At 38.0% G+C, this 16,373-nt stretch overlaps 1 protein-coding gene across 6 annotated transcripts in view; it reads right to left on the reverse strand.

The window, feature by feature from the left end:
• DGKH (diacylglycerol kinase eta) overlaps positions 1–16,373 on the reverse strand; it is a 157,285-nt gene that overhangs the window by 23,338 nt on the left and 117,574 nt on the right. For 5 of the 6 annotated variants that reach the window (XM_075199767.1, XM_075199768.1, XM_075199765.1 and 2 more), the window contains 9 exons: positions 14,491–14,770; positions 13,091–13,219; positions 10,148–10,288; positions 7,858–7,975; positions 6,552–6,662; positions 6,120–6,216; positions 5,349–5,456; positions 2,714–2,827; positions 1,859–1,993 (listed from right to left, as the gene is read on the reverse strand). In XM_075199767.1, coding sequence (XP_075055868.1) covers positions 1,859–1,993; positions 2,714–2,827; positions 5,349–5,456; positions 6,120–6,216; positions 6,552–6,662; positions 7,858–7,975; positions 10,148–10,288; positions 13,091–13,219; positions 14,491–14,770 — 1,233 coding nt within the window. The remainder of the gene's footprint in view (positions 1–1,858; positions 1,994–2,713; positions 2,828–5,348; positions 5,457–6,119; positions 6,217–6,551; positions 6,663–7,857; positions 7,976–10,147; positions 10,289–13,090; positions 13,220–14,490; positions 14,771–16,373) is intronic. The other variant, XM_075199766.1, reaches the window with a different exon arrangement.

Below are 16,373 nucleotides of genomic sequence, written 5' to 3' on the forward strand. Positions count from 1 at the left end.
GGGGAAAAAAACCCCAATACAGCGTTATAAAATTAGGAGTACAGAAAAGGACAATCGTAACATGTTACGTAACATTTCCATTCCATCTCTTATATAATATCCAGCACACCATATTCATTATAGAGTGGATATCACTCCTCGCTAGGGTTCAGATGGGCCACTATTACCATTTCAAAGACTTGCTTCTCACTCCAGTTTGATAAAGTCTGATCTCACTGGGCATCATGCTCCTATCACTTTCTATCTCTTATCCGTAGGAAGTCAGAAGTGTGATAACACACTGGAGTAAAGAAAAGGATAATCCTAAGCAGAAAAGAACCGGCAGGTTCATCTAGACCAGATGTGCCCAAACTCGGTCCTCATGGGCTACCAACATATTTTCAGGATTCTTTAATCATGCACAGGTGAGTTAATCTATTGGAGGGAGGGGGGGGGGGGTTATATATCTAAAGATTTAGTAAGTCTGACTGGGAGGTACATTTCCAAATATTTGAGCTTATTTGGGGAGATATTAAATAGGGTTACAATGTCTCAGAGGCTAGTGTCATACTTGGCCCCTGATATTGGCATTAGCTCAGATTTATCAATGTTGATTCTATATCCAGCAAAACAGCTGGAGATACTGATGGTATCTAAAATGGCTGGGATTCAATTTTTAGGATCAGAAACCATTCAAATGCACCTATTTCCGGAGTCATTATCTATCGCTGTATGTGTTACCCAATGATATCCAGGAATTCTATTCATAATTCTACTGTAACTTGTAGAAATTGTGGACAATTTTCACCCTGTTTTGCTATGGTCGTTCGCATTTGAAATCCATAAAATGCATTAAAGGATATGTTCACCTTTGCAGACTTCTTTGTAATAAACAAATGTAATAGACCCGTTCTGTCTGTTTCCTAAACACAATCCCCTGCTTTTCCACACTGCAGTATTATTGTGCCTACTGAAACTGTACGCAACAGTCTATTACTTGACCTGCTATAGAAGTGCAGCAGTGTTTATTCTCAATACAGAAAACCCACAACTCTGAGCTTATCTCAGCTGTCACTCACGGTGATACATTCCACTGACCAGTCATATATTTACTTTTATCATTCTTTAGAATACTCACTTTATCTTATAACTTTCAGTCAATACTGTATAAAGGATGTCAGTTCTGCACACATCCACCATGCCAGGAGATGACATTACATCGCACACATTGTGACAAATAGCCAATACAAGTGCACGGAGAAGGGATGAATTACAGTCTCACAATGATTGACGACAGATTAAATGGCAGGAATCATACACTGAAAAGCTAAAATATCATGACCGCTTCTCCAAAATCCATACAAATATTTTTTTTTGCCACACAAGGAGTGTTTCATAAGCAAATTGATCAAATTAATATGCTATTTTAATGAATAAGCTTCATTTCTACATTTTGATTTTTCTAAAACGTCTAGATCAGGCCTGGCCCATATCTGCCTCTCCGATGTTTGTGACACTACAAGTCCCAGCATGCCCTGCTAGTTATTACCTGGCTATCTACTAGAAAAGCATGGTCTAGACCCTCAGGGTGCTGAAATTACTTCTAAACCAAGGCAATAAGTAATCTTGCACATACCAATCCATTTCCAGAAGTGAGGATAACTGCTGAATCATAATGTTACCATGTTACTTTTTGTTTTTAAATTCCCGTCTTTAACAAGTTCATTACATTCATGCATTATTTAAATAGAGGATATTGCAATCAAAAACACTTTCAGGGAAAATGTCAATAACTTCCACAAAGATCTGAAATATTAATGAAACTCATACGTAATGAAGGATAATGAACACATTTCCCAACTATGTTAATTGGACTTACCCTGTCTCTAGTTAACATCTGAGCCCTGTTTTTGTGAACAATTTTAATCACACCAGGTGGCTGAATCCAAGCTTCTCCATCTACTTGTACAGGAACCCCTTCCTCCCCAAGTATGGTGATCTTCACCGAACGACACTGGGGAACAAGAAATGCATAATATATATGGTCTAATCTAGGCGGAGACACCCTGTGCTGTAAATACAGAAAAGGGTATGTACCCACTTGAAATTTAATTGTGGTTCCAGTCCAGTGGTAAGCTTCTTTCCCACTTGGTGACCACAACTTGAGCGATCTGATCATAGTGATTATTGATCTCAATGGAAACTGAACAGTCAGTATCCATTGACATTTGTTTTAAGTGTTTGAAAAAAATACTACAAGCCGTGTACAAAGGAACGGAGAGAGGCAGAAATTAAATTTCAAGAAGGTACGAACCGTAAGCAGGTACATTCCATCTGCGAGCAGACATTGGTCAGGAAAGTCATTGTGCCGACAGAGCCATACCTTCTGGCTAAATAGAAGAACTCTCACATTGATTTACTGAGCGCAGAAATCAATCTTGACAAGATAACCACAAACACAAGATAAACAACAAAACAACAAAGCAAAACAAGGAAAAGAAAAGTAGAAAGACTAGTGTTGTGCTTCCACACTACAGATCAGCAAATGCTGCAAAGAATTTGTGATTATAAGAATGGACACTAAACTGAAGAAAACCTTCAATATACATCTAAACCTAGACACAGCTTTTCTTGCAAAGTGACATAACAGACGTTGTATGACAAACATATGCACCGCTGATGTAGTCTGGAGCTGATCTCGAGATATACATGCGAGTTACAGTACAAGGATTACCTGAGCTATTCTGTGATGTTGAAGCTTGATCACCCGTGAGACAGCCATCTGCATGCTCCCAAATACAGCAACCACCTCCAAGATCTTATCATCAAATGAGGGAGCACCGAATATCTGAAAAACACAAATATTACCGAATTAAATGTGTTTCCCCATACACAACCAAACAAGGGGAAAATAATATATGAAATACTTTTATATTTTATTGCTTGGCAATTTTTAATAGTAGTCTGACAGAGTTCTAGAATGGACATAGCTTAATAGAAATGTGGAAAGATGCAAGAGATGGGCGCTCGTTAAAGCTGCTGCTTATACCCAAACAATTGAGGGTTGTCCTCCCTCTTTGGAAATAGCAACACTGAAATATGGGTATTTGGTGCTGCTCAGGGATTTTGGCTTAATAGAAAACAATTATTTATTTTTTATAAATCTTGGGTTAAAATATTCTTAAACCAGTTAAATAAAAAACAAACAAACAAACAAAAGGAATTTAAAAATTGTAATTGGTATACATGGGTAAAAATGCCTTTTTTTCCTCATCACGTCTTAAAAATGACAAACAAAGCGTCTATCTACAATGATTTATGTTGGAAGTTGTTGGTTTCTATTTAAACAATTGACATTAGAGGGCACTATTTTCAGCTTACTGAAGTCATACAACTTTTAGTTTTCCCAAAAAGAAAAAAAATATTGTAACTGAAAGGCCAACACATTCTCCATGTCACAGACTATTCCTGGCACCTGGTCACTTCTATCAACCACTCACAAAGTTATTGCCATCGTAGGCATAGCCAAGTGACAATCTCCCATTATGTAGAGGTCCAGAACATGTGATGTGCAAGGGATTGGCAAGTGTGTCAATAAAGGCTAGGGACGGATATGACAGCTATGTTTAATTAGAGACATTACTGTTGGGACACAGTGTTGAAAATAAAAGAGAATGTCATAGTAGGTTTTAAAGAACTTGTCCACTCTGCTAAGGTATATAAATGTTTTTTTTCTTATTAAGTTTTAAAAAAACAGCAAATTCATCAAGAGCTTTTCTTTTCATTCTGAATTTAACTGAAAAACAATTTAAACATTTTTAGATTTAAAAAAAAAAAAAAAAGAAATTAAACCAATCTCTTTATTTGCAAGATTATTAGTGATCTTATTTGTAGCCCAACTTGAAATTGTATCAATAAAATCAAGAAGTATTTGAGAATGAAGGCCACAGGTCTAAGATCTCAAAAAACAGAACAGAGCTCCAGGTCTGTAAATACATAATAGGAATATTGAAACATTGAACGAAAAATGTGAATTTGTGCATCGTTAATCTTAAACTAAAATCTCTACATAAAATTACTACTAGAGTAAATATTATTACAGGCTTGCTCCTTTTTATTCTTTTCCTCTCTGTCTGTTGTAAAAGTAATTTAATGATCTTATTTTAAATAGACTATTGGCACAGGGAGGAGAGAACCGAGGCCCCCAACCCTCTGCATCTGCCTTGCAGCCGGCCCCATTGGTAGTTCCGCCATTGTCTGGGAAATATTTTGCAGGGCAAACTATAGGAAATATTAAATACTGCTAGCGCCTGCTGGAAAATGCCAGTTCATATTTATATTTCAGCAATTGCTTTTTGCAATAGTGCAAAATGATCATTTTCAGAGTGGGCTATGCACACTACATGTGCTATCTATATGGGTTACGTCTATGAAAGATGTTTTTTCATGTGTTTAATTCAAGTGCTATATTGAATACATTTAGCTTAGTATTGAGAACAGTGGTTAGTGACATCAGGAACTTAGCTCTGCATACAGAGATGCCGAGAGGGCTGTCTAGTCACTGGTCCCTTATACCAGAGTCCCGTGTGGAATATGGACAGTGAGGAAGCTGCAAAAAAGAATTCTGAGCACGTACCGTAGGTCATAATAAATAAGAGAAAAAACGTTTTCCATTTACTCACTGCTCCTGATGAAGGGGACTCTGATCATAACAGGTCAATGTTATATGAAATGCGATTTATGTTGTGCTTTTAAGCAAACATAAAAAATAATTCTGGAAACCTGTGCCCTCACAGCAGTTGTTTCCTGATACAGTTCCTGTGAGGGCTCTATCAGGGGGTTCAAATAATCCTGTTGCTTTGTTTCAGTGAGACAGTATGGTATTAGCCCATGGTGACGACCATAGACCTGAGTAAAAACCCTTCTTATTCCAGGCAATAGCCAGGGATACGGTCTGCTGTCGACCCTGTTTGGACTCTCTGCTGCCACTTTCACATGTGTGCGGTAACCAACAACCCTGTAAGCTGAATAAGAATTTAAGTACTCCTAAAAGATGAGGTGGAAAAACAGTGTTAAATAATATGAATGACCACCACCATTCGGTTATCTGACTATGTAATCTCCCATTCATTTCACATGGTTCCAGGAAATGTTTCTTTTCTCGTACGACAAGATTCCTGCTCTGGCTAAACAAAAGTTCCCACGCCTAAAATAGCGACAATATCTGGAATCTGTAGTGTATTTCTGGTCCAACAAGAAAAATATTATGAGGAAAAGAACGTGTGAGTAGATTCTATACGACAGTGAAAGGAAAGAAACCGTTTATAGGCAAAACCTGACAGAGGCTTCCTCTGTGCTGCTGAACTTACATCATCCTCTTTAGTTCCACCCCAGAAATTGGTGCCGCCAGCATAGCTAGGAATGTTTAACACTGCAATACCCTGGAGGCTTGGAAGGGGGATATACTGTCCATCACACTGCGGAGATGAAAACAATGGAGAACAATGAAGAGAACATGAAGAAAGACTTGCATAACGAGAAGGTATGTGATGTAATATGCAGGCCACACATACAGCCAGGAAACTAACCACTAAAATTAACCCCTTGCTGAGCAACAAACAGGATAAATAACATTCCTCAAGTTATTTGGGGCGTATACATGCTTGTTTAAACAAGCGTTAAGCAAACATTTTTTTTTTTTTCATTTTTTTAAAAAAATTTTTAGGGCAAACATATTTATCTGTATTTTAGCAAACTATGATTACTTGGCCAGATTCTTAAAACAGGCATCCTAACACACAGTAAAATAGCCATAGGTTCAACAGTGTAAGCATTCTTCCAATGAATGTTTCACTATTCGGTCTTACTGGATGGACCCTAAAACTATCCAAGACGACTCCACAAGTAATTTGGCCATGCATGTAAGTGGTCAAACTGTACATATCCAGCCAGACAGCACCAACCAGCGACCACATTGCACTTGGTGCCTATGCATTCCCTGCTGCTTTTGGAAAGGCTAGTGGCTTTAATGAGCAGAGGAAGGTAACTGGCCAACCCAGGTGAGTAAAGTCCAATCAGTAAGAAGCCATGCATGGTGCAAATCAGCTTAAGCATATCACATTGCCTCACTGTAAGGTTACCTCCAGCTGAACCTTCTGCTCCAAATTCTTATAGGTTCTTTGCAGCAACTCTTTGGTGCCGAGCACTCCATACCACATCATATTTTTAGTCCGGCTTCTGAGATAAAGAGGTGACATTAAAACTTAATATGGCAGCATAATATATATAAAAAAAAGATAATTCTAGAAGGTCAATATATAAATCTCAATTGTGCCTTTACATCTATAATAACAAATACCTTTTTCATTTTCAACATTTTAAAACCAGACAAATAATTTCAGAAATATCAATCGTTTTCTCAGATTGTAAATGTTTATTTCCTGCTGGTAAAATATGAGGTTGAGGAAACTGCAGTGATTTACCAAGACTAAGTTACCATATAAAAGAAGAACCTGTATGTTGCCTAAAGCACTGACACAGACTGAAATGCAAGGTTGGAACGTTCCTACTACCTGCACTTTTCAGGATGTTCTTCGCGCTTGTTGTTAAATTCAAGAGAAATTTTGGCATCTAAACCGATACCAAAGTAGTTGTTCATCACACATTTTTCGGAATAACCTTCTCTGTTAAGGTAAAAGGAGAGGAATCATTATACATAATGCACATGTCAAGATAAAGTATACAAAAATATATATCACTGTTGGTAGTTGTCCATTACACACACAAGTACCAATGGGAGTACGTTGCACTAAAGATCACCGATGAGGGGCAGACTTCTGTGAATTAAGAATTTATATAATAAATTGTATTTTTCCTTATTTGGCTGAGTGATTGAGGCATCCACAGGAGGATGGTAATGGATTCAATTCAAGTTAATTGTTCCACTTACAAGAAGCTGCTCTCTCTGTCTGTAAAATGCTACTTCTGAATTGTGCATATATGGACTAAAAAAACAAACAACACTATTTAGCAAATTGTTGGTAAACAAGTGGAAACTGCAAGCAATACACTCACACCTGCCTACAAAAATATAGGTATGTACCGTAACTTCATGTTAGGAGTATATTATAAGCATTTCTAAATGTCTAGCACCCCTGTTTACTGACGGTTATGTTGGCTGCCCCTAAAATAAGAAACACTTAGTACAACTTATAATGTGTACTATGTATGACATAAGGGAAGTAGAGGATCTAAAATAATACATTGCACAACATTCTCTAGCCACCGATCAGAAACAATGGATTCCCTGTTTACTTGAAGAAACTTCACTTCTTATGTGATCTTCTTGGGCAGTCCAAACAGTATGTGCCTGATTCATTAAGAAAAGTAAGGCAAAAAAAAAAAAAAAAGGAGGAGTAACTTTTCTTCTAGCTAAACCATGTTATGTATGTGTACACGAGAGGAAAATAGGGTCCTGTCTGGTGCTGAACAAATGAGCTATGGCAGTAAAACCAATATAAGTTTATATACGGCTCACACTATAGGACCTTGAGGCATACAGGGTTACTGGTCTCATGCAGAAAACAGGTACAGCTGCTGCTGCTGAACAAGTGAGCGATGGCATATATACAGTATATTTATTTTAAGTTTCTATATGCAATGTTATTTGCATTTATAAAAATTAAGCAGCGATTGTGCTTAAACAGCACCAAGGCAATATTAAAGAGGAGGCAGTCACCAGTGATCTCATGGATAGCTTCTGCCACTTTGTAGAAAATAGATGCACACGTGGTATCAGCAACAGACAGTCCTCCTTTACACAGCACTTAGAGCAATAGTGTGAATTCAATAGATGTCGCAAGCAGAATAATAACTTACAAAGAGTCTGAATCCGGATCAATAAAAGGAGAAGCACCAATTGTATCTATATTTGCCAACAACATTTTATTTATGATGGAGCTACCAGCAATGGAAGCGGCCAATCCAGCTCTCAAGCCTATTGGAATAAGCACAAGTAGCAATTAGAGAAAGAAAAAAAACGCACATTAGAAAAAGAACTAATTAAATCTATATCTATCTATCTATATATATTACAGTACATATTTGAAGATTCTATTGTGTGTGTATATGGATGTACGGCAAAGTTTAAACAAAAAAATAAAAGCTGGATCTGAAAGTTACATTAATGCAGAAAGTCTTTCTGGAGGCTTGGTAAAGTATGTAACGCAATTTAATCACAAAAGTCCAAGAAAAATCAAAACCATCCAAAGCCATAACTACATATTAACACGATCCTCCATTTTACAGCAATTCCTGCCAGGGAACTGTCATCACAATAAGATTACCTGGGGCTATTCCCAATAGAAAATACAGGTAGTTAGTGTTGATGAGAGTTTTACTTGATATATGTATATTTTTTGCGAAACATTGTTATATATTTTATTAATCATTATATTGCAATATTGCTTTCACCTTAACTACATTAGCATTAACTGTACACAAAGAAAAACGCAATCAAACAATACAAATACAAAAGTACTTTGTGCTTATAAAATCATATGAAGAGATTCACTAAAGGTTGATACAGGTTACCGCAAGCGCTAAACTCAAATTCTGCATTCATTAAAAAACTAAATTTTACTATATTTCATTGTAATATTACCAACACAAATTTTCATACTCCCAATTAGGTAAATAAAGCTCGTTACCAAAAACAAACTCTCAACCTGTCTATTGCTTCTCAGACCCATTTGTAATGCGAGTCTAGGAAAACAACTTTGGCTTCCCTATTGCAGTGTAACCACGTATGGCTCATAAAAGGGTAACCCAACCATTTAACTATTAACTAACGGCAGAATTGTGGGTGCGATATGTCTGGGATCTTTCAGTTTGGGAAATCTCATCCCGCTACTGCATAGAAGGGGAGGTACAAGCATCAGTGTCATTTTCTAGCTCGTTCCACTCAGAAATTGTGTTAGAACACAGCATTATTTGTGTGTGAATTCTCCGGTTGTCAACACCAGAAAATGTAGTGTTGGCGTGCTACAGGGGTGACTTCCCCCAACTGTGTGGGTCCTTCATCTGAGACCCTCATTCTGCCTGTTGGGCATGGTGATCGTAGTAATACATAATTCCACCCAAAAGGTTTTCTTTTAAGTTATTACCAACAGCCATTAAACAACCCACAACATTCCCATCTTTAGCAAACAGTACTTTTTTGATCTTCAATTATAACATTATTGTAAATAGGCCTGGGGCAAATAAATCTGCATCACAATTGCACATAACAAAAATAAATCTGAGTGACCTCTTGTTACTGCTTTATTAGGGAGTAATTAAAAGTACTGAAATACTAAAGTACACTATAAAAGTACTCCAACCAAAGAGCAGCAGCTGTTTAATTCAGCTGGTCTCCCTTAGCCGCAATGGCCAATCACTATTCCTTATGCAGTCAAGAGATGCTTAGTGTGTTCATTAGCTGAGCCACATGCAATGACTGGAGCAAGAGAAAGCCTGTAGAAACATATATAGCAGACAGTGCCCTATACTTAGAGATACGGTCTTGAAATAAAGTCTGGGTATTATTCAGGAAAAATATCCCCCCCCCCCCCCCCTCGATTTAAAAGCTGTGTGCTGGGCGTCATTAGGGTGAGAAGTAAATTGACTTAAGGTGATTTTTGGACTGTCACTGGAAACCTGGGTAACAGAACGGCAGGGTGCAGGCACATTATATAATGTGGATAATAGCTATGGGAGCACCTGCCCAGTCTTACAAGGATACAACAGCTTGTCAATAAGAACATAAACTTTGTATGACTGGCACTTTAATAAGGGTGTTAAATACTGAAATAAATCTGTTTAACTTCCCAATAAACACAAGATATTGCACACTGTCTGCTGAAATAACAAGTGACAATGAATCTCTGTATACTTTTACGGACTAGAAAAACGTTAACTTTTGTCTAAGCAAAGGTCAACCAACCTTGTTTCTTAAGTCCATAAAAAGGAAACAGATCTTCACAAAAGCCGAGAGTCAGATCATTTCCTCTTCTGTGACCTTGGGTTGCTTAAGATCAACTGTATGTGACTACTAAACATTACATACAAGCAGACGTGTGGACGAATTCAGGTATCAGAAAATGACAATATAACAAGGTTATTTACTCACCTGGGCAGATTATTCTAGTGTTTAACACAGGAAGATTCTCCTTGCTAGATGACAACGGCGGGCTGGAGAAGGAGCCGGTGTGAGAGTGAGCACTGCGACTGGCGCGTCTGTCTGGAGAACGCGGAGCTGCTCTCACTGTTACTGATAGAAATGGACAGGCTTTATTATCAAGGAATATATCAGCATGTTCACATCATAGAACAGTAACAGGTTCATACATCAGAGTATAAGAAGATGACGAGGGGACAAACACATTACAAATACACTAAGGATTCTTTCTCCGCTGTGGCCTGTATGTCATATCATCATCACCATTTATTTATATAGCGCCACTGATTCCATAGCGCTGTACAGAGAACTCATTCACATCAGTATATAATAAAAGAACATTTCCTATCAGCCTTCTGCACTTTGCTGGTTAAGTGGTTTCCTTAAAGCACAAAAAGGATTACTAGTGAATCTGCTGGTATCAACAGGATACAGTGTTCTCTCGCTTCTGTAATAAAATATGAGAGCTAAGAACAGTTACGATAACAAATACAAACAATACATACATATGTATACAGAAGGAGCCACAATAACCCTCCTGTAGAATGGGGCTGTTAGTATGAAACAAAGCTGCTCCACCTGCCTCTAGGTATAGCTGTAATGTGGGCTCCTGAATGTAATATCTAAGAATGAAAATTGAGGAATTTGAACCCCAGCTGAAATGGGCCTGTCCTGTTTGGCCACCGATCTGTCATTCGGCACTTGCCCTCTTGTGTATTAAAGATGCCTTGTTTAAAACAAAAGTTTTTGGAAAGTGCTCTACCAATTTTCTCATGATAATATGTGTAATAAGCTGGAGCTGCTGCAACAAAATTGCAGATGTACATTTGTCTCACTATTTCTCTGCTAGAGACAATTTCTGCATATAAATAGCATAGTACAAGACAGAAGAACGTTGACACATATTGCATTTATTCCCTTTACAGTAGGTATAAATCTCTGCTTTATGAAACTGATGGATAAAATAAAATAACTATATAAAATGTTTCATGATTTGCTAATTGAATGAAAGGGCATTAAAGCCACTGAAACTATTATTCCCGTTCAACGTAACCGGTGGACTAATCTGGCCGTGCCATCTTCTGCCTCATCTGTACTCCGTGACAAAACAAGCATACTCTGTATAACAGCTGCTCTTTATTATGACAGATGGGACTCCTGGGGCTAAGATACATTAAAAATAACCTTTTGCTGTTCATGGTCTGATAAAAACCAGAGTCCTAATGACTGAAAATGATGTCTTGTTGCAGGTACCCGAATTCATATTTCATTATTCCTCCTGGAACACCAGCTGACACTGGCAGCACTTCTCTACACAGATACCTACCATAGGCTCTGCTTTATACAGTTCCAAGCTCAAATACATGGGAATCAGCTCTTTCAACATCTTTCAAGCGGTGTTATTATTAATAACTCAGCTGTATTAGGACCGCACGTTCACAGAGGGAGAACATGAAATGAGATTATACACAGAAACAGCTTACGGAATCTCAGATGTGATATTCTGGGGTTGTACTGTTCTTATCCAGGGCTGACGTTAGAAATACTGTATCTTTCTGCCTTTACGATCAAACTCCGCATGATCCACTAATATCCTTACAATTTATATTAGGGGTGGCAATGTATTATTAATGTCACACAAGACTGTATATAAACAACTCTTTCACTTTTAAACTGGAACACCAGTTTCATTGTTGGACAGCTTCAAGTGTCTGAAAGGGTTGGGCAGTCGGTTACTTTTATGTAATTGTGTCTTCACTCCACACCTTGTGTGTAGCAACTAGTCAGATTCTAGTTGTCATTTTGCAGAATTTACTAAATAAATGACAACTGGAATCTGATTGGTTGCTATTGGCAACATCTCCACTTTTTCAAACCCGCAGCATGATAGATCTACTCCTTGATCTTATAAAATAGTTATTTAACACTGGCATAAGAATCTGCCTGAGAGAGTGGCTAAATGAAGATCACAGGATAAAGTGGCAAAATTTTAGATCTTATTTACAAGTTATTTTACAAGTATTTTTATTTATCTTCAGTCTAGTAGTTCTCATTACAGCACAGGTAGCTCAATTCACAAGACATCATTCCAATTATTAATCACAATCTCAGTTATAAAGTGCAAAATGTCAAAAATTGCACTTAATCATTATTAGTTTAATAAAATGTATATGTGCTTATTGACAAACATCAACAAGAAGCCATTTTTGAAAAGCAAATGACTTGGACGAGTGACAAAGCAAAAAATGCTGAAAGATGACTATTTAAGCCAAGTAGATAAAAATTTGCATTTTAATGGATTTCTACCAACATATCAATCAAATAGTTTCAATGGAGGTCTAAAGTCTCATAAGCAGTAGGCACCGATTAGTGCACTAACTGAAATGTCATGGTTAACCAGTGTAAAAGGATGCCCTAATAATGCCAGTTGTAATCTGTAACCGTGTGTGTCTAAAGAACCAATGACTGTGCACCCTGGTTCCGCATGGACAACAGAGGGAGCTCCGGAAGCCTTGTGGACCTACAGCATTATAAGTCCATAAGAGAGCACTAATCAGTCAGTTCAGGCTGCCATTGCCTCATTGTATAAGCAGCTTGAACATTGAAAGTGTGAAGTCTTGTGTTCTCTCAGTATATACAGAAACACCAGGAGGTGCCACTTTACATAGCATCAATTGGTATTTTAGGTTTAGGCATTTATACAATACGCAAAATTATAAATGGAAATCAAAACATTTAGTACAAGTACAACCTGCCCAGTAAGACATGTAACCATAATCAACACAAAAGATCCAGTGAACTGCCTGAGATTACATTCATATACAAACAGTACATCCACTATGTGCACTTCTTACTCTAACAAATGATACATTGTGAAAATTCCTGGGCACTTACCCGATAAAGAATCTAATTCCTTGGTATCCTCATCTTTCTCGTCTTCTTTAAACTCTTCTAACTCTTTCCTGTATTCTTCTATGGATCGGTTCTCTTGTTCTTCTGTGTGTGCGTTCTGCTCATCCACCACTTAGACAAAATACAAACAATCTGCTTTTACTACACAGAAATTCCTTCATACACAATATAAAAGCATAATATGGAAGGTGATAACCATACAAACACCGCAAACTTCTAGGATAAGCGGATAGACACACTTGTAACAGTGCCTTAGTTCAATGCAAAAAGTGTACAACAATACCAACCAGGGATGATAGGACTTTCTACTAAGTAGCAGTATTCCAGCCATACTACAAAGACTAAGAAAACTGTGCACACCACACCATACAAATTATGAAGAGTGCCAGTACCACAATATTTCAGCAGGAATCAATGCATGTGGATGTATGAGGTTATTCTCTCGGTATCCTGAGATCAGTCTTCTGCATTCTTTGATTGGCATTAGTTTTCATTTCTTAAATCACCTGGATGTGCCAGTTTGGGGTGAGGACAGAACAACCTATAGCCAATCAGCTGATCAGAATATTTACAGCAACAAACAAGGAGTGTGCTGACCTTGTAAGAGCCAGTGACCTGTCCACTCATGTGATTATATAAATGAGGGGATGGCAACAAGGGGCAAATGGCCCCAAGAGGGTGCGAGTGGTAGAAAATTGAGACTATAAGCTCCAATGGGGCAGTGGCTGATGTTTACATAGTGCAAATCATTAACAACAACAATAATCTCTATATGAATCAAAGTTCATACATCAAACTTGTTTGAGCTTAGTTAAGCTTTAACAGAACACAACAGTGAGTGTATACAACAGAAGATACTTTGAATTAATAGGGATGGCCACCGTTATACACTTTTACCCATAAAAGTTCTGGCTCTTCCTGTTTAACAGCATGGGAAGTACCTCTTAAGAGCTAACCTGTTATAATGAACCCCTGTTGATAACTATTTTCCACATATTGCAGCCTGGAGAACTTGTATAGTTACTCAGGTACCATACAACTAGGCGCCACCATTCTGTACCATCAGCAACAATGCAAGTGCTCCAGGCAGCATTGCCTTGCAAATTGAAACATTTATTGGCAAGGATAAAGGACCCAACCACACTGCTTGTGCATGTGGCTTTAAATATTACAGAATGTTAATATGCTGGGTAGTGCCCAAGGTCTCTGGGATTTATGGTACAGGAACAGCCACTGGATGTTAGGTGATCTAGCACAGCTAATTGTACACTACCAGGATTACTACAGTTTTAAATATATGATACAGATTTCCACATAACTAGCAGTTTCCCTTGTATTGTGACACATTTCATTAGAACATCTTGACTCAAGAAAACACCCACCTTTTTCAGCTTGTTCTATGATCTGCCTGACTGCTTTTTTTAAGCTATTGGCTCGCAGCATAAGTTGCTCCCGTGGTTTGAAGAGCTTTGGCGTGGAAGACTTTGTGACACTGTCCGTTAACTGCTCCTTGCTCTCCGATAGGGAGTCTTCACTGGAGAATTCCTCCTCCACCTCTTCCTCCACAATAGGTGGTGTTAAGTGTGCCAACAGTGGTGCAGCCTGGGCTTCTGCATGGAGAGTCTGAAGCAGCAGGTCCAACTTTTCATTCAATGTAGAACACTAGAATACAAAAGGTAACAATGATCGAGCAACGGTCTGTAAAACACAGCACTAGGTGACATATGCCAGATTTATAAACCATGCTTATTTCTCTTCATAACTGTTCAACACATACAGGCTTACATCCTTCTGCACAACATTTGCACAATGCTCCCCATAAAAGTAATGTTATCTTTCTTGTTGCCCTTCATCCACTTTCCGTATGATACTGACTCCTGGTAATGTTAAAGGCACCATGCTGAGAGAGGCAAGAACTGATCCCTATCCCTAACTACATTTAATTCCCTGGATCATCATGCACACAAAACGAGAGCCCGGCTGCTACCTCCGTTTGCCTTATAAGAGAGAAGCGTTCCGGTACATGGTCAGGTTGATTCATTTTGAGTGTGAAGCATGAAGATAAAATGCGATCTTACTTATCACTGCACTGAAATCTGATCAATTAGATCCACTCCTACATCATAATTCGCTAAAGCTTAAATATGTTGCAAAGCATAATAATAAAATAATAGTAAACAATACTAATACACCTGTACAGCATTCTAGATTTCCTATGATGTCGGTAGGCTAGAGCTTCTGTCTTGAATGTGAGTGGCTACACCATGTAGTCTTCTAGATAACAGAACTGTACAGATTATTGTGTTAACAGACATGGGCACATCCACTGATGTCACGATAACCATAATGAACAGTCTAAGATCTTATATTTAGGAGGGAAGAACATGTAGTTTTTTTTTTCCATTGTAAACAGATTAAGTATCACGCTAAGCCCTGGAAACTATGTGGCGATTCTACAATGTGATTAAAGAGAAAAACAAAACAAGGGAAGAACCAAAAACACTTGAAGCAACTGTCACTAATGTTTATCATATCACTGGACAATGAAACAAACATCTGTCATTTAGTTGTATTATTTTATCATGTCTGCTTTATCCAAAATGAATGTAGAATTTTATTTTCCTAAAGGAGACCACAGCAGACCCCACAGTCATAACACCACAAGGCTACATATATAGGTTACAGAACTAGCCTAACAAACCGCACGACAACCCTAAGTGCCAAGAGCACCAAACGTATCACAATATCTTCAAGGCGGCACAACACTGCAGTGCAGTCCAATCTCACGTAAAATAAACCAATGTCTGCAGCCATTCCTTCTTCTTTTCCCAGAGCCCCTCCCATCAGCCAGGAAGAATTACTATAGCACATTTTACAGCATAATAGAATGTTTTCCATTCTGCAAAGCTTCCTCTGGCATATTGAAAAGAATTATACTGATATTGTACAGTTCTGTAACAATAATAAGAGTAATATTCAGTAGTATGGATACCAGGCTTGGGCCAGAATATTGAACTTTTCCACTATACAATAAGTCAGCATATTTAAAACAATCTTGAAAGCAGCATTGACTATGATAAACGACAGAAGTCAGCTTTTTGTTCCATGTGGTCTATACTTGACACTGGGTGTAAAACTTAAATCATATCTACTCATTCTGTGCAATAAACTTCCCCCCACCTACAACCGCAGTGCTCAATATGGGTTCTCCCCCACTGTTTGGGAGACCCTTACTGCTGATGGTGTCTGCAGTTATTGATGCTCC

Source organism: Mixophyes fleayi, chromosome 2 (genome assembly GCF_038048845.1).
Source record: "Mixophyes fleayi isolate aMixFle1 chromosome 2, aMixFle1.hap1, whole genome shotgun sequence".
NCBI classification, from domain to species: domain Eukaryota; kingdom Metazoa; phylum Chordata; class Amphibia; order Anura; family Limnodynastidae; genus Mixophyes; species Mixophyes fleayi.